This window comes from Pristiophorus japonicus, unplaced genomic scaffold, assembly GCF_044704955.1.
Source record: "Pristiophorus japonicus isolate sPriJap1 unplaced genomic scaffold, sPriJap1.hap1 HAP1_SCAFFOLD_939, whole genome shotgun sequence".
In the NCBI taxonomy this organism is placed as follows: Eukaryota; Metazoa; Chordata; class Chondrichthyes; family Pristiophoridae; genus Pristiophorus; species Pristiophorus japonicus.
The window spans coordinates 1-20,806 of record NW_027254867.1 but is presented as its reverse complement, the minus strand read 5'-3'; the positions used below and the strand labels follow the sequence as shown (position 1 = coordinate 20,806).

The 20,806-nt window shown below is 52.3% G+C and overlaps 1 protein-coding gene across 1 annotated transcript in view; it reads right to left on the bottom strand.

Annotated features, from left to right (window-relative positions):
* LOC139257942 (myosin-binding protein C, cardiac-type-like) overlaps positions 1 to 19,988 on the bottom strand; it is a gene marked incomplete at both ends in the record, with an annotated part of 152,002 nt that extends 132,014 nt beyond the window's left edge. Inside the window, 4 exons of the mRNA XM_070874687.1 lie at positions 10,908 to 10,955; positions 11,877 to 11,925; positions 15,193 to 15,310; positions 19,840 to 19,988. Coding sequence (XP_070730788.1) covers positions 10,908 to 10,955; positions 11,877 to 11,925; positions 15,193 to 15,310; positions 19,840 to 19,988 — 364 coding nt within the window. The remainder of the gene's footprint in view (positions 1 to 10,907; positions 10,956 to 11,876; positions 11,926 to 15,192; positions 15,311 to 19,839) is intronic.
* Between the last annotated feature and the right edge of the window lie 818 nt (positions 19,989 to 20,806).

The following is a 20,806-nucleotide window of genomic DNA, read 5'->3' as shown; positions in this document are numbered from 1 at the left end:
CCCTGTCACAGGGACATATAGTCATTGAGGGAAAGGGTGGGTGGAACTGGTTTGCAGCTTGCTCTTTCCGCTGCCTGCGCTTGATTTCTGCATGCTCTCGGCAATGAGACTCGAGGTGCTCAGCGCCCTTCGAAATACACTTCCTCCACTTCGTGCAGTCTTTGACTAGGGACTCCCAGACGTCAGTGGGAATATTGCACTTTATCAGGGAGGCTTTGAGGGTGTCCTTGACACGTTTCCTCTTCCCACCTTTGGCTTGTTTGCCGTGAAGGAGCTCCGAGTAGAACACTTGCTTTGGGAGTCTCGTGTCTGGCATGTGAACAATGTAGCCTGCCCAGCGAAGCTTATCAAGTGTGGTCAGTGTTTCAATGCGTGGATGTTGGTCTGGACGAGGACGCTTATGTTGGTGCGGATGTCCTCCCAGGGGATTTTCAGGATCTTGCGGAGACATCGTTGGTGGTATTTCTCCAGCAACATGAGGTGTCTACTGTACATGGTACATGTCTCTGAGCCATACAGAAGGGCGGCTATTACTACCGCCCTGTAGACCATGAACTTGGTGGTAGATTTGAGGGCCTGGTCTTCAAACACTCTTTTCCTCAGGTGGCTGAAGGCTGCAATGGAAGTGGTTTGAATCTCGTCGTCAATGGCTGCTCTTGTTGATAAGAGGCTCCCGAGGTGTGGAAAATGGTCCACATTGTCCAGGCCCGCGCCGTGGATCTTGATGACTGGGGGGCAGTGCTGTGCGGCGAGAACAGGCTGGTGGAGGACCTTTGTCTTTCGGATGTTTAGCGTAAGGCCCATGCTTTCGTACGCCTCAGTAAATACATCGACTATGTCCTGGAGTTCAGCCTCTGTATGTGGACAGACACAGGAGTCCATGTACTGTATCTCAACGACAGGTTGGGGCGGTCTTGGACCTGGCCTGGAGACGATGAATGTTGAACAGGTTCCCACTGGTTCTCTAGTTTAGTTCCACTCCAGCGGGGAGCTTGTTGGCTTGTTGACTGTGAGGTGGAGCATGGCAGTGAGGAAGATTGAGAAGAGGGTTGGGGCAATGACACAGCCCTGTTTGACCCCGGTCCGGACGTGGATTGGGTCTGTGGTGGATCCGTTGTTAAGGATCACGGCTTGCAATTCGGCGTGGAGCAGGCAGAGGATGGTGATGTACTTTTGGGGGCATCCGAAATGGAGGAGGACACGGTTGAAAGTGTCAAAGGCCTTTGTAAGGTATGGGGTTCGATACAGAATATAGCTCCCTCTACACTGACCCATCAAACACTCCCAGGGCAGGTACAGCATGGGTTACATACAGAGTAAAGCTCCCTCTACACTGTCCCATCAAACTCTCCCAGGGCATGTACAGGGAGTTAGATACAGAGTAAAGCTCCCTCTACGCTGTCCCATCAAACACTCCCAGGGCAAGTACAGCATGGGGTTAGATACAGAGTAAAGCTCCCTCTACACTCTCCCATCAAACACTCCCAGGGCAGGTACAGCATGGGGTTGGATACAGAGTAAAGCTCCCTCTACACTGTCCCATCAAACACTCGCAGGGCAGTTACAGCACGGGGTTGGATACAGAGTAAAGCTCCCTCTACACTGTCCCACCAAACACTCCCAGGGCAGGTACAGCATGGGGTTGGATACAGAGTAAAGCTCCCTCTACACTCTCCCATCAAACACTCGCAGGGCAGTTACAGCACGGGGTTGGATATAGAGTAAAGCTCCCTCTATACTGCCCTATCAAACACTCCCAGGGCAGGTACAGCATGGGTTAGATACAGAGTAAAGCTCCCTCTACACTGCCCCATCAAACACTCCCAGGGCAGGTGCAGCATGGGTTTGATAGACTAAATGTGCAGTTGCTTTATCCCTAATCCCGGACTCTGCAGGTTGCCTGTGTTGGCTGGAGCTGTGTGAAATTGAATCTTTCCCCTCGGGTCTGGGAGTGAGACCATGGATTGGTGGATGGTGCTGAGGTGTTAATCTTGCGTCTCCCTGCAATTAAACCCCAGCAAAGCCTGGGCTGATTGGTGCTAACTTACAGTGAATGTCATTGTTTTCTGCTTGTTGTACTCGCTCCCTCTACACTGTTGCTGCTAGTTTGTCTGGCTTTTTCATTTCATTCTGGGAATGTGGGCGTCTCTGGCAAGGCCGGCATTTGTTGCCCATTGCCCTTAGAAGGTGGTGGTCCCACATGATGAACGACCAATCGTGGTTTTAATATAACTAAAGGCTGGCGAGAATACTTCACAGGGCAGTTATGGGTCAACATAGAGTTGCGTACAAACCAACAGTAACTACAGTTCGAACAGTGCTGCATTGGCTGTGAAGCCCTTTTGATGTCTTGAGGCTGTGAAAGGTGCTTTACATAAAAACATAACATAAGAAATAGGAGCAGGAGTAGGCCATACGGCTCCTCAAGCCTGCTCCGCAATTGAATACGATCATGGCTGATCCGATCATGGACTCAGCTCCACTTCCCTGTCCCTCCCCATAACCCTTTATTCCCTTATCATTTAAGAAACTGTCTATTTCTGTCTTAAATTTATTCAATGTCCCAGCTTCCACAGCTCTCTGAGGCAGTGAATTCCACAGATTTACAACCCTCTGAGAGAAGAAATTTCTCCTCATCTCTGTTTTAAATGGGCGGCCCCTTATTCTAAGATCATGCCCCCTAGTTCTAGTCTCCTCTGTCAGTGGAAACATCCTCTCTGCATCCACCTTGTCAAGCCCCCTCATAATCTTATATGTTTCAATAAGATCACACCTCATTCTTCTGAATTCCAATGAGTAGAGGCCCAACCTACTCAACCTTTCCTCATAAGTCATCCCCATCATCCCCGGAATCAACCGAGTGAACCTTCTCTGAACTGCCTCAAAAGCAAGTATATCCTTTTGTAAATATGCAAACCAAAACTGCACGCAGTATTCCAGGTGTGGCCTCATCAATACCTTATACAACTGTAGCAAGACTTCCCTGCTTTTATACTCCATCCCCTTTGCAATAATTTACCTTCCTGATCACTTGCTGTACCTGCATACTATCCTTTTGTGTTCATGCGCAAGTACCCCCAGGTCCCGCTGTACTGCAGCACTTTGCAATCTTTCTCCATTTAAATAATAACTTGCTCTTTGATTTTTTTCTGCCGAAGTGCATAACCTCACACTTTCCAACATTATACTCCATCTGCCAAATTTTTTCCCACTCACTTCGCCTGTCTATGTCCTTTTGTAGATTTTTTGTGTCCTCCTCACACATTGCTTTTCCTCCCATCTTTGTATTGTCAGCAAGCTTGGCTACATTACGCTCGGTCCCTTCTTTCAAGTCGTTAATATAGATTGTAAATAGTTGGGTTCCCAGCACTGATCCCTGCAGCACCCCACTAGTTACTGGTTGCTAACCCGAGAATGAACCATTTATCCCTACTCTCTGTTTTCTGTTAGTTAGCAAATCCTTTATCCATGCTAATATATTACCCCCAACCCCATAAACTTTTATCCTATGCAGTAACCTTTTATGTGGCACCTTGTCAAATGCAAGTTCTTTCTTGTATGTCAAATCCACCCTTGCTGGTGTTGTAGACCATGACATGTCCTCACACACTCAGCACACAAATGTGATATCTTCACAGAGCACAGCACACACAGCTCCTAACATGGCAGGCAGCTCTGTCGGAAGCCTCCGGAACAGCCTGGTCTGTTCATTATTAACTCTGCAATTGCAGTACACAATACGTCCACATCGACAGTATGGAGCTACAAACATTACAAGCTTACAGACATTGCACCTCTCCCTCCTTAATGAAGAAGTTATTACAACAAACATCTTACAGCTTTGACATCACTGGGTCACATTTGGTTGCTCAACCAATCCCTTCAGCTGTGACTAGCAGTTCATCAATGTATGAAAAATAAAACACTATCAGGTGTAACTTGTGATGGGGAAGGCAATCTAGACATAGCATCAGCATTACTGTGATCAGCTGATTGTCTATATTCAATATCATATGTATATGCTGACAAAATCAAAGCCCATCTCTGCATTCGGGCTGTAGCTAATGTTGGAACTGGAGACTTTACATGGAGGATTGCTGTTCGGGGCTTATGGTCCATAACGATGGTAAACTTCCAACCATACAAGTATTTGTGAAACTTCTTGACCCCAAAAATTAATGCCAAAGCTTTCCTTACGATTTGCGCATAATTACTCTCACTGGCACTGAGAGTGCGTGAAGCAAAAGCAATTGGTCTCTCCTCCCCACTACGTGATAGATGAGAGATCACTGCCCCAACTCCATACTGAGAGGCATCACATGCTAGCTTAATCTCCTTAGATATGTCATAGTGAACTAACATGGTGCTCTCTACCAATTTGCTTTTACACTCCTTGAATACTGTATCGCATTCTTCTGATCACTTCCAATGGACCTGTTTTTTCAAAAGTTCATTCAGTGGATGTAATACTGTAGCCAAATTTGGTAGGAACTTCCCATAATAGTTCAAAAGACCCAAGAATGAATGAAGTTCAGTGACATTCCTGGGAGTGACTGCATTTATGATTGCATCCAGTTTTTCCTTGGTCAGATGTAAACCATCTTTGTCTACTCTGTACCCTAAGTACTCCACTGAGGTTTTAAATAACTCACATTTACGAGCAGACACTCGTACTCGGTGCTTCTTTAGCCATTTGAGGACTTCATTCATTATGTTATTATGAATTTGCCTATTTGGTGCTGAAATTAGTATGTCATCCAAATAACATACGACCCCTTCAATACTTTGCAAAATCTGGTTCATCACCCTTTGGAATATGGCAGGGGCGGAAGACACTCTAAATGTAGCCTATTAAATTGATATAGACCTAGATGAGTATTTATAGTCAAACATGACTTGGACTCCTCATCTAGTTCAAGCTGTAAGTAGGCATTCGTAAAATCCAACTTTGAGAAGATCTGACCACCTGTCAGTGTTGTGAATAAATCTTCTATATTCAGCTATGTATTGGGGATATTACCCTCTAGAACCTAGTTTACGGTTACTTTATAATCACCACACAACCTTGCCTTACCATCAGACTTAGGTACAACAACAATGGGTGTAGCTCAATTACATTGATCTATCTTACAAATAATGTTCTCAGTCTCTAGTCTTTTGAGTTCTTGCTCAACTTTCTACTTGAGTGCATTTGGTACAGAACGCGGCTTGTAGTAAACCGATCTAGCGTCCTTCTGTACCCTGACACTCGCCTTGAAGCCTTGGATCGGACTGCCCGTTTCACAGAACACCTTCAGATACTACTTGATAATCTCATCCACAGATGAAAATCTCGCTTCCACACAGAAAATCTTACTCCAATCCAGCTTCAGTGAGCTTAACCAATTTCTTCCCAGTAAGGCAGGCTTGTCTTCTTTCACTACTATTAGAGGCAAGTTCTGAAATTGATCTTTATATTTCACTGGTACGGTGATACGACCTACCACAGGAATTTTCTCTCCCGAGTAGCCTCACAGCCCTATCTTGGATTTCTCCAGTTGGAAATCACGCAATTTGTCGCGGTATAGTGACTCTGGTACTACACTCACGAATGCACCCTTGTTGATTTCTATTGGTATCTTGAATCCCGCAACAGCTATTTGGATTTTGATACTTTCCAAATCGCTGCCCGTTAACCTCTTGCTCCTGATGACGTGTAACTCTAACATTGGTACCAACGACATAGGTACAAAAAGGGATGAGGTCCTACGAAACGAATTTAAGGAGCTAGGAGCTAAATTAAAAAGTAGGACCTCAAAAGTAGTAATCTCGGGATTGCTACCAGTGCCACGTGATAGTCAGAGTAGGAATCGCAGGATAGCGCAGATGAATACGTGGCTTGAGCAGTGGTGCAGCAGGAAGGGATTCAAATTCCTGGGGCATTGGAACCGGTTCTGGGGGAGGTGGGACCAGTACAAACCGGACAGTCTGCACCAGGGCAGGACCGGAACCAATGTCCTAGGGGGAGTGTTTGCTAGTGCTGTTGGGATTTAAACTAATATGGCAGGGGGATGGGAACCAATGCAGGGAGACAGAGGGAAACAAAAAGGAGGCAAAAGCAAAAGACAGAAAGGAGATGAGGAAAAGTGGAGGGCAGAGAAACCCAAGGCAAAGAACAAAAAGGGCCACTGTGCAGCAAAATTCTAAAAGGACAAAGGGTGTTAAAAAAACAAGCCTGAAGGCTTTGTGTCTTAATGCAAGGAGTATCCGCAATAAGGTGGATGAATTAACTGTGCAAATAGATGTTAACAAATATGATGTGATTGGGATTACGGAGACGTGGCTCCAGGATGATCAGAGCTGGGAACTCAACATCCAGGGGTATTCAACATTCAGGAAAGATAGAATAATAGGAAAAGGAGGTGGGGTAGCATTGCTGGTTAAGGAGCAAATTAAGGCAATAGTTCGGAAGGACATTAGCTTGGATGATGTGGAATCTATATGGGTAGAGCTGCAGAATACCAAAGGGCAAAAAACGTTAGTGGGAGTTGTGTACAGACCTCCAAACAGTAGTAGTGATGTTGTGAAGGGCATCAAACATGAAATTAGGGGTGCGTGCAATAAAGGTGCAGCAGTTATAATGGATGACTTTAATATGCACATAGATTGGGTTAACCAAACTGGAAGCAATACGGTGGAGGAGGATTTCCTGGAGTGCATAAGGGATGGTTTTTTAGACCAATATGTCGAGGAACCAACTAGGGGGGAGGCCATCTTAGACTGGGTGTTGTGTAATGAGAGAGGATTAATTAGCAATCTCGTTGTGCGAGGCCCCTTGGGGAAGAGTGACCATAATATGGTGGAATTCTGCATTCGGATGGAGAATGAAACAGTTAATTCAGAGACCATGGTCCAGAACTTAAAGAAGGGTAACTTTGAAGGTATGAGGAGTGAATTGGCTAGGATAGATTGGCGAATGATACTAAAGGGGTTGACTGTGGATGGGCAATGGCAGACATTTAGAGACCGCATGGATGAACTACAACAGTTGTACATTCCTGTCTGGCATAAAAATAAAAAAGGGAAGGTGGCTCAACCGTGGCTATCAAGCGAAATCAGGGATAGCATTAAAGCCAAGGAAGTGGCATACAAATTGGCCAGAAATAGCAGCGAACCCGGGGACTGGGAGAAATTTAGAACTCAGCAGAGGAGGACAAAGGGTTTGATTAGGGCAGGGAAAATGGAGTACGAGAAGAAGCTTGCAGGGAACATTAAGAAGGATTGCAAAAGTTTCTATAGATATGTAAAGAAAAAAAGGTTAGTAAAGACAAACGTAGGTCCCCTGCAGTCAGAATCAGGGGAAGCCATAACGGGGAACAAAGAAATGGCGGACCAATTGAACAAGTACTTTGGTTCGGTATTCACTGAGGAGGACACAAACAACCTTCCGGATATAAAAGGGTTCGGAGGGTCTCGTAAGGAGGAGGAACTGAGGGAAATCCTTATTAGTCGGGAAATTGTGTTGGGGAAATTGATGGCATTGAAGGCCGATAAATCCCCAGTGCCTGATGGACTGCATCCCAGAGTACTTAAGGAGGTGGCCTTGGAAATAGTGGATGCATTGACAGTCATTTTCCAACATTCCATTGACTCTGGATCAGTTCCTATGGAGTGGAGGGTAGCCAATGTAACCCCACTTTTTAAAAAGGGAGGGAGAGAGAAAACAGGGACACATCGGAATCAATTATTAAGGATGTCATAGCAGTGCATTTGGAAAGAGGTAATATGATAGGTCCAAGTCAGCATGGATTTGTGAAAGGGAAATCATGCTTGACAAATCTTCTGGAATTTTTTGAGGATGTTTCCAGTAGAGTGGACAAGGGAGAACCAGTTGATATGGTATATTTGGACTTTCAGAAGGCTTTCGACAAGGTCCCACACAAGAGATTAATGTGCAAAGTTAAAGCACATGGGATTGGGGGTAGTGTGCTGACATGGATTGAGAACTGGTTGTCAGACAGGAAGCAAAGAGTAGGAGTAAATGGGGACTTTTCAGAATGGCAGGCAGTGACTAGTGGGGTACCGCAAGGTTCTGTGCTGGGGCCCCAGCTGTTTACACTGTACATTAATGATTTAGATGAGGGGATTAAATGTAGTATCTCCAAATTTGCGGATGACACTAAGTTGGGTGGCAGTGTGAGCTGCGAGGAGGATGCTATGAGGCTGCAGAGCGACTTGGATAGGTTAGGTGAGTGGGCAGATGAAGTATAATGTGGATAAATGTGAGGTTATCCACTTTGGTGGTAAAAACAGAGAGACAGACTATTATCTGAATGGTGACAGATTAGGAAAAGGGGAGGTGCAAAGAGACCTGGGTGTCATGGTACATCAGTCATTGAAGGTTGGCATGCAGGTACAGCAGGCGGTTAAGAAAGCAAATGGCATGTTGGCCTTCATAGCGAGGGGATTTGAGTACAGGGGCAGGGAGGTGTTGCTACAATTGTACAGGGCCTTGGTGAGGCCACACCTGGAGTATTGTGTACAGTTTTGGTCTCCTAACCTGAGGAAGGACATTCTTGCTATTGAGGGAGTGCAGCGAAGGTTCACCAGACTGATTCCCGGGATGGCGGGACTGACCTATCAAGAAAGACTGGATCAACTGGGCTTGTATTCACTGGAGTTCAGAAGAATGAGAGGGGACCTCATAGAAACGTTTAAAATTCTGACGGGGTTAGACAGGTTAGATGCAGGAAGAATGTTCCCAATGTTGGGGAAGTCCAGAACCAGGGGACACAGTCTAAGGATAAGGGGGAAGCCATTTAGGACCGAGATGAGGAGGAAATTTCTTCACCCAGAGAGTGGTGAACCTGTGGAATTCTCTACCACAGAAAGTTGTTGAGGCCAATTCACTAAATATATTCAAAAAGGAGTTAGATGAAGTCCTTACTACTAGCGGAATCAAGGGTATGGTGAGAAAGCAGGAATGGGGTACTGAAGTTGCATGATCAGCCATGAACACATTGAATGGCGGTGCAGGCTAGAAGGGCCGAATGGCCTACTCCTGCACCTATTTTCTATGTTTCTATGTTTCTATCTCCACATACTGTTGTTGTTCTTCCATGCTTTGTAGTCTCTGGGGATTTCTACTCATAGCTTTGAACGCTGGACTCATAGCTTTGGAAGCTGGTTTACCCTTCAGTCAGCATGCCTTCGCAAGATGCCCAGTCTTTCTGCAGAAGAAACACTCTGCCTTCACGTATGGACAACTTTGAGCAATGTGTTGTCCCAGGCATCTATAGCACGACTTCGACGCTCTGTTAGAATTTCCAGTTTCTGAGACTTTGGGCCCCCACCGTCTTTTACTTTGAACCTGCAGGTGATTTACCTCGGTTGACTGACGACCGTAATTATTATTTAATTCTCGGGAATATTGTTCGGCTATGCCCATCGACCTCACTGTCTGACAAGCAATCTCAAAAGTCAAGTCATCCGTCGTCAATAACTTCCTTCTGATCGCATCATTTTTCACCCCACAAACAAACGTATCTCGTAATGCTGGGTTTTGAAAGTTTCCGAAATTACAGTGCATCGATAGCTTTTTTAAGGCTATGATGTAATCACTGATACTTCATCAGTCTTTTGATTTCGAATCCTGAAACGATAGCTTTCAGCAATTTCTAACGGTTTGGGGTTATAGTGCTGCTCCAGTTTCATTAAAATCTCTTTAAGCGTTGTGTCCTTTGGCTCGTCAAGCACAAGCAGATTTACCAATGTTTCATACAATGCCGGACCTGCCTCCGATAAGAAGATCGCTTTCTTATGTTCCAACACAGCCCGGTTCTGGACTGCATTGTCTGGAACTTCGATTAAGTTATTTGCAGTGAAATACATTTCTAGCCGATCCACATACACTTTAAAATGTTCCTGGTCGTGTCTATATTCACCCAAATGTCCGATTACACCTGCCATTTTAATCTCTAGCTGTTCACACCGTATGCTGTATTTTACTTCAGATTTTGTAGCTTTTTCCAAAGACAGAAACTTCCAAATTGTCTCTGTCGGCTGGCTGAATCCTTCACCAACAAAATTGAAGCTTTAAATCATCCGAAAAGTCGCATCTCATCGCCAAATGTGATATCTTCACAGAGCACAGTACACACAGCTCCTAACATGGCAGGCAGCTCTGTCGGAAGCCTCCGGAACAGCCTGGTTCTGTTTATTATTAACCCTGCACTTGCAGTACACAATACGTCCACATCCACAGTGTGGCGCTACAAACATTACAAGCTTACAGACATTACAACAACCACACTGTTTCATCATTCCTGCGTGGAGCCACTGACAGGCTGCGTTGTAAGGTTTCTCTATTGTGAAGACCAATGAGATGCAATGGGGGAGGGAGACTCGTGCATTTATTTGCTGATGAGGGGAACATGGGTTCAAACCAGTGATAGCTGATGGTGTGTTAGAATACATTAGAGAGTCCGTGACAAGGGGGAGGGGGGAGAGGGGAAAGGGTGGGGGAACACGGGTGAGGGGGAGAGGGGTAGGGGGGAACAGGGGTGAGGGGGAGAGGGAGAGGGGGGGGAGAGGGGACAGTGGGAGGGGTGTGAGGGGGGTTGACAGGCAGATGGTGAGTGTTAGTCCAGTGGGTTAGTGCCGTGACTCGGTGGTCCTCTCACACTCCAGAACCCCGCAGCGCTTCGAATGCCGGGAGAGATTCTGGGATTGCCGTTTGAGCAGATCGCCATCCCGGCTCCTTAAAGGGGCCACGGCCCTGGTGGGGAGCGGGGGTGAAGCCGCGCTATTTGTGCCTTTGCTGTGTTTGTCAGTGGCCAATCAAGTTGCTGGTGTGAGGGTGCCTGGAAAGTTGTGGCCAGAGCCACTGTAGGAGCTGGGATGCCGAGACTTGCTGCAAACATCACTACCTGCCACTGGTCCCCATCCTTCGCCGGGCTCCCACCGCTGCCAGGCTCCTACACGGTGTGTGAAGAACATGTTAACACTGTTCCGTCCAGTGGTTGCACAGATGGGGCCGGTACCAGCACCAATCCCACACTTTACCCACACTCACCCCATCCCCGGCATAGCTTATCATTAAACACCCATTAAACCCACTCAACTCAACTCCAACCACCAAAGGGTTAATAACCAACACAATGCAGTGAACAGAGGGAGGGCATGGCTCCGGAAAATGTCATATTGGACCAATAGGCTGCCGCCATGAACCAATAGGCTGCCTCCTTGGTCCAATAGGCTGCCATGTTGGACCAATAGGCTGCCGCCTTGCACCAATAGGCTGCCGCCGTGAACCAATAGGCTGCCATGTTGGACCAATAGGTGCGGCCGTGGACCAATAGGCTGCTGCCGTGGACCAATAGGCTGCCGCCGTGGAACAATAAGCTGCTGCCTTGAACCAATAGGCTGCCAAGTTTGATCCGTTCAGACGTAGTCCAAATGGGACACAACCCACAAGTAACCTAGCAACGTAGCTGGGATGGCACCAATCCCCAGGCAACCAGGCCTGTGACAGCCACAGATTGCTCAGGATGGTCTGGGACTAACTGGCACGTGCCTGCCTGCTGAGCCTGAAGGTACAGCAGTGCCTGTGGGTGGGCACCCTATGGGAACTCGGGCAGACCAGCACGTCCAGGCCGCAAATGTCCAGGCACCGACTGGCTTGCTCAACTGAGGGTTGGGCCCGCCAGTGGTCATAGCTCACGAGCGAGGCAGAGACCAATGGCCGTTATGAGGAGGGATTTGCCCTGAGGCCGTGCCTTGAATGGCCCTGGTTTGTGGTGGTCCGGGGATAATGTATTGTCTTGGGCTTCGGTAACTCAGAGCCAGGCACCAGTGATATGTTAAAATGCACTTCGCGTGAACAGAGAAACACTTACGTGCGTCTGAATTGAGAGAAGATGTCCACTTCCTCTTGCATCGGGGCTTCTAGGATTGCAACAGGCCAGAGTTAGTTTCACTGCTATAGTGTGTACAGAACACGTTTACAACCCTGCCACAAGAAGTACTCAGCACACCGTGCTGTCCACCCATCACGCCTGTGCTCGCTGATATACTCTGGCTCTCAGTCCACCAGCGCCTCGATTGTAAAATTCTCCACCATTGGCAGCCATGCCTTCAGCTGTCTCTGGAATTCCCTCCCTATACCTCTCTTTCCTCCTTTTAAGACACTCCTTAAAACCTATGTCTTTGACCAAGCTTTTGGTCATCAGTCCTAATTTCTCCTTATGTGGCTCACCAAGTTTTGTTTGATAACGCTCCTGTGAAGGACCTTGGGCCGTTTTGCTACTTTACAGGAGCTATATAAATGCAGGTATGTTGTTGTTGTGATCCCCAGTCTTTTCACCCAAGGTGCCAAGAAGGAACTCTCTCTTCAGGCCCGTTGTCCTGGAATTGGTTCCAAATCCAGGCCGCAATTTGAGTTCTTCTGACTGCAGACTAAGGATCCTTACTAGACGAGTTCAGTGCAGTCTCGGCACTACCTGTAAGGCACGGCACAAGTTAACCTCAGAATTGCCCAGTTCCAATGGGAGATAGCAATCCAGGTGCACTCCCAGGGCTAAACACAGCGTTTATGCTCCCTTCCCGCGTGTCGCTCTCTTCTGTGTGGGTGAAGCATTCAGTGGGCCTCCTCACAAAACAAGACCTTTGGTGTTGGGTCTACCATCACTCCTAGGTCTCTGTCAACATTATCCCTACCTATCTCAACATCTCTCACATCCTCCTGCTCCTAGTTCTTATGTTCGTATAGACCGTTCCCTCCGCGACACCCTGGTCCATTCCACAGTCACCCCCAGCAGCCCCTCCCCTTCCCACGGCACCTCCCCGTGCAAGCACAGGAGATGCAACACCTGCCCTTTTACCTCCTCCCTTCCCACTGTCCAGGGCCCCAAACACCCCTTCCAGGTGACACAGCGATTTACTTGTACTTCTTTCAATGTAGTATACTGTATTCGCTGCTCACGATGTGGTCTCCTCTACATTGGGGAGACCAAGCACAGATTGGGTGACCGCTTTGCGGAACACCTCCGTTCAATCTGTAAGTGTGACCCCAAGCTTCCGGTCACCTGTCACTGTAATTCCCCGCTCCACTCTCACTCCGATGTTTCCTACACTGTTCCACTGTTCAACGTAAGCTTGAGGAATAGCACTTTACAAACTTTTGGACGCAACATTGAGTTCAACAATTTCAGATCATAACCATCGCTTCTATTTTGTTGGACAGCAGGCGGTGGTAATGATTCCGCTGTTGCCATTTACAGCTCCTCTAGATCCATCTTCTGTTCCTTTACTTGTCCCATTACCATCCTCTCTCGCCTCACAACACCATCCCTTCTGTCATTTAATCTCTGCCTTCTGCCCGATTATAATGTATGAGTATGATCACACACCGGAGGGACTGGATCATCACCCACAGCAAACAAATTTTAATTGTTTATTGTTCCACCAAAATAGTTGTAGAGCTGTTGTAACCGGTCCAGGCAACGGGCGGTCGAGGGGGTCGTTCAGCCCGACAGCCTACCTCTCTTCCGCGGTTACGTCCGAGCCAGGGTGTCCCTGGAGATGGAGCCCGCGGTGTCCACCAATAGACTCGTGGCACCAGAGGGACTGGAGAGCATCATTAGGAGTGAACAGAATTTTAAATTTGATTTGCCAAGGTTCCCCATAATGTTTATTTGGTAATTTGTGGGTTCTCGTCATTGTGCCCCTTTAACAAGGGGGGCACTTAGCTTTATTTGTTTCATTTTAAAATAGTTGTAGAGCTGTTGCATTGTGAGTGGCTTAGCCAGTCACGTGATGTTCACAAGACTCAATAAAACCCCAGCCAGTTGGGTCTAGGTCATCCACGATGAGGTATGCAGCTGTGAGCCTAGAGGATGAACTGGTAATGTGTGGTGTGATTGCTAAACCTGTGTTAATAAACAAACTAGTTCTTAATAGCAATGTGTTGCTATGAATTCTTAAGCCAAGAACCCATGAAGCAAATACATTCCACCTATCACTGACCATCCCCTTTTGTTCTTTCCTTTCTCACCCTTTCCCTGCCTCTACACTTGCTTTAAACCTGGTAGATCTCGAACGTCTTCCAGTTCTGATGAAAGGTCATTGACCTGAAACGTTAACTCTGTTTCTCTCTCCACAGATGCTGCCAGATGCTGAGCATTTCATAAGAACATAAGAAATAGGAACAGGAGAAGGCCATATGGCCCCTCAAGCCTGCTCCACCATTTAATAAGATCATGGCTGATCTTCGACCTCAACTCCACTTTCCCGCCCGATCTCTATATTCCTTAATTCCACTAGTCCAAAAATCTATCTATCTCAGCCTTGAATATATTCATTGACTAATTGGGGCAGAGAACTCCAAAGATTCACAACCCTCTGAGTGAAGAAATTCCTACTCATCTCAGTCTTAAATGGCCGAACCCCTTATCCTGAGACTGTGCCCCCTAGTTCTAGACTCACCAGCCAGGGGGAAACATCCTCTCAGCATCTACCCTGTCAATCCCCCTCAGAATCTTATATGTTTCAATGAGATCACCTCTCATTCTTCTAAACTCCAGAGAGTATCGGTCCATTCTACGCAATCTCTCCTCAGAGGACAACCCTGTCATAGCTAGGATCAATCTAGTGAACCTTTGTCGTGCCGTCTCTAAAGCAAGTATATCCTTCCCCAGGTAAGACCAAAATTGTGCACAGTACGCCAGGTGTGGTCTCACCAAAGTCCTGTATAAGACTTCCTTATTCTTGTACTCCAAACCCCTTGACATAAAGGCCAACATGCCATTTGCCCTCCTAATTGCATGCTGCACCTGCGTGTTAACTTTCCGTGTTTCCTGTACGAGGACACCGAAATCTCTCTGAACACCAACATTTAAAAGGTTTCTCACCATTTCAAAAATATCCTGTTTTTCTATTCCTAGCATGCTCTGTTTTTATTTCAGACTTCCAACATCCGGAGTATTTTGCATTTTACTTAGAAACAGCAGTCTGGTTGAACTGCCCCTGAACGAGACTGTGTGCAAACGGGGATGTTGGTGCTGTGGCGATGGTCCCATTCCCAGACGTTGGCCTGTAATGGAGTGGTCATGGAGCTCAGACCCTGGGCCGGTGGAGACGCTCCCAAGCCCCCTCCTCTCCGTAGGGAGGCAGTTTATGAGGAGAGGGCCATCGGAAGAGCTTGCTTGCACTCACCTTCAACGATCAGCTCAAAGTTGCAGCAGTCAAACTTCTCCTTATCGCTGACCTCACATCGATAGCCTCCTGCGTCGGTGACCTTCGCCTGCACAATGTGCATCTCAAAGGTGTAAATCTGTGGACACAGGGGGGGAAGGGACGGAGTGAGACGTAGCCTCTTCGCCGGGACGGACCTGGGGCATGAGGTTTAGCAGGCCTTCACTGGTCGCCGTTCTCGGGCAGTTGCCAAACACACAGCAAGCCAGGTAGGCCTGAACATTGCAAAGTATGCCTGCTCCTGAGGTGGGATAAGCTGCCTATCGAGGACCATTGCTTCTGTCTCCAGCTCACCCACTCAACACAGCTCAACAAAAGCCACATGCTAACCTCGCTCCCTAACCGGCTTCACCGCTTTGCAGGTCTGAGGGGAGGGGGAGGGGAGGGGAGACTGTTCCCCATTGGGGGGGGAGGGGGAGGGGGTGACTGTTCAACATTGGGGGGCTGTGGGGGAGGGGAGACTGTTCACCATTGGGGGGGGGAGGGGAGACTGTTCACCATGGGGGGGAGGGGGAGGGGGAGACTGTTTCCGATTGGGGGGGGGGGGGGAGACTGTTCACCATGGGGGGGAGGGGGAGACTGTTCCCGATTGAGGGGGGGGGAGGGGAGACTGTTCACCATGGGGGGAAGGGGGAGGGGAGACTGTTCCCGATTTGGGGGGGGGAGACTGTTCCCATTGGGGGGGTGGAGGGGGAGGTGGAGGGGAGACTGTTCCCGATTGGGGGGGGAGGGGAGACTGTTCACCATGGGGGGGAGAGGGATGGGAGACTGTTCCCGATTGGGGGGGGGAGGGGAGACTGTTCCCCATTGGGGGGGGAGGGGGAGGGGAGACTGTTCCCCATTGGGGGGGGGAGGGGGAGGGGGAGACTGTTCCCCATTGGGGGGGAGGGGGAGGGGAGACTGTTCCCCATTGGGGGGGAGGGGGAGGGGGAGACTGTTCCCCATTGGGGTGGGAGGGGGAGGGGAGACTGTTACCCATTGGTGGGGAAGGGGGAGGGGGAGACTGTTCCCCATTGGGGGGGAGGGGAGACTGTTCCCCATTGGGGGGGAAGGGGGATGGGGAGGGGGAGACTGTTCCCCATTGGGGGGGAAGGGGAAGGGGGAGGGGAGACTGTTCCCCATTGGGGGGGGAGGGGGAGGGGAGACTGTCCCCCATTGGGGGGAGGGGGAGGGGTGACTGTTCCCCATTGGTGGGAGGGGGAGGGGAGACTGTTCCCCATTGGGGGGAAGGGGGAGGGGGAGGGGGAGACTGTTCCCCATTGGGGGAGGGGGAGGGGAGACTATTCTCCATTGGGGGGAAGGGGGAGGGGGAGGGGGAGACTGTTCCCCATTGGGGGGAGGGGGAGGAGAGACTGTTCCCCATTGGGGTGGAGGGGAGACTGTTCCCCATTGGGGGGAGGGGGAGGGGAGGGGAGACTGTTCCACATTGGGGGGGGAGGGGGAGACTGTTCCCCATTGGGGGAGGGGGAGGGGAGACTGTTCCCCATTGGGGGGGGGAGACTGTTCCCCATTGGGGGGAGGGGAAGGGGAGACTGTTCCCCATTGGGGGGAGGGGGAGACTGTTCCCCATTGGGGGGAGGGGGAGACTGTTCCCCATTGGGGGGGAGGGGGAGGGGCAGGGGAGACTGTTCCCCATTGGGGGGAGGGAGAGGAGAGACTGTTCCCCATGGGGGGGGAGAGGGGGAGGGGGAGGAGAGACTGTTCCCCATGGGGGGGAGAGGGGGAGGGGGAGGGGAGACTGTTCCCCATTGGGGGGAGGGGGAGGAGGAGGAGAGACTGTTCCCCATGGGGGGGAGAGGGGGAGGGGGAGGGGAGACTGTTACCCATTGGGGGGGGAGGGGGAGGGGGAGGAGAGACTGTTTCCCATGGGGGGGAGAGGGGGAGGGGGAGGGGAGACTGTTCCCCATTGGGGGGGAGGGGGAGACTGTTCCCCATTGGGGGGGGAGGGGGAGGGGAGACTGTTCCCCATTGGGGGGGAGGGGAGACTGTTCCCCATTGGGGGGGAGGGGGAGGGGAAGGGGAGACTGTTCCCCATTGGGGGGGAGGGGAGACTGTTCCCCTTTGGGGGGGCATGGGAGGAGAAGGAGAGACTGTTCCCCATTGGGGGGTGAGTGGGGGGGGGAGACTGTTTCCCATTGGGGGGGGAGGGGGAGGGGGAGGGGAGACTGTTCCCCATTGGGGGGAGGGGGAGGGGGAGGGGGAGGGGGAGACTGTTACCCATTGGGGGGGAGGGGGAGGGGGAGGGGAGACTGTTCCCCATTGAGGGGGGGAGGGGGAGGGAGAGGAGAGACTGTTCCCCATGGCGGGGGAGAGGGGGAGGGGGCGGAGAGACTGTTCCCCATGGGGGGGGGAGAGGGGGAGGGGGAGGGGAGACTGTTCCCCATTGGGGGGGAGAGGGGGAGGGGGAGGGGAGACTGTTACCCATTGGGGGGGGAGGGGGAGGAGGAGGAGAGACTGTTCCCCATGGGGGGGAGAGGGGGAGGGGGAGGGTAGACTGTTTCCCCATTGGGGGGGGAGGGGGAGACTGTTCCCCATTGGGGGGGGGAGGGGGAGGGGAGACTGTTCCCCATTGGGGGGTAGGGGGAGACTGTTCCCCATTGGGGGGAGGGGGAGACTGTTCCCCATTGGGGGGGAGGGGGAGGGGAGACTGTTCCCCATTGAGGGGGGAGGGGGAGGGGAGACTGTTCCCCATTGTGGGGGGGAGGGGAGACTGTTCCCCATTGTGGGGGGAAGGGGAGACTATTCCCCATTGAGGGGGGAGGGGGAGGGGAGACTGTTCGCCATTGGGGGGGAGGGGGAGGGGGAGGGGAGACTGTTCCCCATTATGGGGGAGGGGAGACTGTTCCCCTTTAGGGGGGAGTGGGAGGAGGAGGAGAGACTGTTCCCCATTGGGGGGGGGAGTGGGGGGGAGACTTTTTCCCATTGGGGGGAGGGGGAGGGGAGACTGTTCCCCATTGGGGGGAGGGGGAGGGGGAGACTGTTCCCCATTGGGGAGGGAGGGGGAGGGGGAGGGGAGACTGTTCCCCATTGGGGGGGGGAGGGGGAGGGGAGACTGTTCCCCATTGGGGGGGAGGGGAGACTGTTCCCCATTGGGGGGGGGAGACTGTTCCACATTGGGGGGGAGGGGGAGGGGAGACTGTTCCCCATTGGGGGGGAGGGGAGACTGTTCCCCATTGATGGAGGGGGAGACTGTTTCCCATTGGGGGGAGGGGGAGGGGGAGGGGGAGGGGGAGAGGGAGGGGAGACTCTTCCCCATTGTGGGGAGGGGAGACTGTTCCTCATTGTGGGGGGGAGGAGGAGGGGGAGGGGGGGGGAGCCTGTTCCCCTGGGAGTGAGGGGGAGGGAGAGGGGGAGAGGAGACTGTTTCCCATTGGGGGGAGGGGGAGGGGGAGACTGTTCTCCATTGGGGAGGGAGGGGGAGGGGGAGGGGAGACTGTTCCCCATTGAGGGGGGGAGGGGGAGGGAGAGGAGAGACTGTTCCCCATGGCGGGGGAGAGGGGGAGGGGGAGGAGAGACTGTTCCCCATGGGGGGGGAGAGGGGGAGGGGGAGGGGAGACTGTTCCCCATTGGGGGGGAGAGGGGGAGGGGGAGGGGAGACTGTTACCCATTGGGGGGGGAGGGGGAGGAGGAGGAGAGACTGTTCCCCATGGGGGGGAGAGGGGGAGGGGGAGGGTAGACTGTTCCCCATTGGGGGGGAGGGGGAGACTGTTCCCCATTGTGGGGGGAGGGGGAGGGGAGACTGTTCCCCATTGGGGGGGAGGGGGAGACTGTTCCCCATTGGGGGGGGAGGGGAGACTGTTCCCCATTGGGGGGAGGGGTGACTTTTCCCCATTGGGGGGAGGGGAAGGGGGAGCAGAGACTGTTCCCCATTGGGGGGGGAGGGGAGACTGTTCCCCATTGGGGGGGGGGACTGTTCCACATTGGGGGGGAGGGGGAGGGGAGACTGTTCCCCATTGGGGGGGAGGGGAGACTGTTCCCCATTGGGGGAGGGGGAGACTGTTTCCCATTGGGGGGAGGGGGAGGGGGAGGGGAGACTGTTCCCCATTGTGGGGAGGGGGAGGGGGAGGGGAGACTGTTCCCCATTGGGGGAGGGGGAGACTGTTTCCCATTGGGGGGAGGGGGAGGGGAGACTGTTCCCCATTGGGGGAAGGGGGAGGGGAAACTGTTCCCCATTGGGGGGAGGGGAGACTGTTCCCCATTGGGGGGGGAGGGGGAAGAGGAGGGGAGACTCTTCCCCATTGTGGGGAGGGGAGACTGTTCCTCATTGTGGGGGGGAGGGGGAGGGGGAGGGGGGGAGACTGTTCCCCTGGGAGTGAGGGGGAGGGAGAGGGGGAGAGGAGACTGTTTCCCATTGGGGGGAGGGGGAGGGGAGACTGTGGGGGAGGGGGGGAGACTGTTCCCCATTGGGGGGAGGGGGAAGGGAGACTGTTTCCCATTGAGGGGAGGGGGAGGGGAGACTGTTTCTCATTGGGGGGAGGTGGGGGGAGACTGTTTCCCATTGGGGGGAGGGGGAGGGGAGACTGTTTCCCATTGCGGGGAGGGGGAGGGGAGACTGTTTACCATTGGGGGCGGGGAGACTGTTCGCCATTGCCGGGGGCAGTTTGGTACCTTGGTGTTGCGATCATACGTCTCCTTCAGCTGTAGGTGTGCCCCTGTTTTACTGGCGATGTCCATCCATTTGCCTTTGAACCAGCGGACAGTGGGTTTCCTCAGGATGTTGGTGCCATATGTCCTGGTGATGAAGGTAATCTCCGCCCCTGATTGACAACCACAAAATACCACAAATCAGCAACAGGAACTGGGTACCGAGGGGGAGGGCAGGGGGGAGGGGTACCGAGGTGGGGGGGGAGGGGTACCGACGGGGAGGGCGGGGGGGAGGGGTACCGAGGGGGGTGTTACCAAGTGGGGGAGGGGTATCGATGGTAGGGGGAGGGGGACTGAAGTGGTGGACCGAGTGGGGGGGGGGGAGTGGGAGTGGGAATGGGAGTGTCGAGGGGGAGTGAACCATGGGGAGGAGGGGTACCGAGGGTGGGTAGGGGTACTGAGGGTGGGGGGGAAGGGAAGTGCCTGGGGGGGTGGGGGGGGTGAGTGGTACCGAGGGGGGGAGGGATATCAAGGGGGGGAGCGGAGGAGTACTGAGGGTGGGTAAGGGTACCGAGGCGGGGACGCGGTGTGCCGAGGGGGGGGGAAAGGGGTACCAAGGGGAGGGGTGGGAGGTGGAGGGGAGGTAGGGGGAGAGGAAGGTTGCTGGGCAGGGGAGATTTGGGGGAGGGGGAGGGTGCTGGGTGGGGGAGGTTTGGGGGGGAAGGGGAGGGGAAGGGGAGGGGAGGGTACTGTGTGGGGGAGGTTTGGGGGGGAGGATGCTGTGTGGGGGAGGTATGTTGGGGAGGTTTGGGGGAAGGGGAGGGGGAGGGTGCTGGGTGGGGGTGGTTTGGGGGGAGGGGAGGGGGAGGGTGCTGGGTGGGGGAGGTTTGGGGGAGGGGGAGGGTGCTGGGTGGGGGAGGTTTGGGGGGAGGGGGAGGGGGAGGGTGCTGGGTGGGGAGGTTTGGGGGAGGGGGAGGGTGCTGGGTGGGGA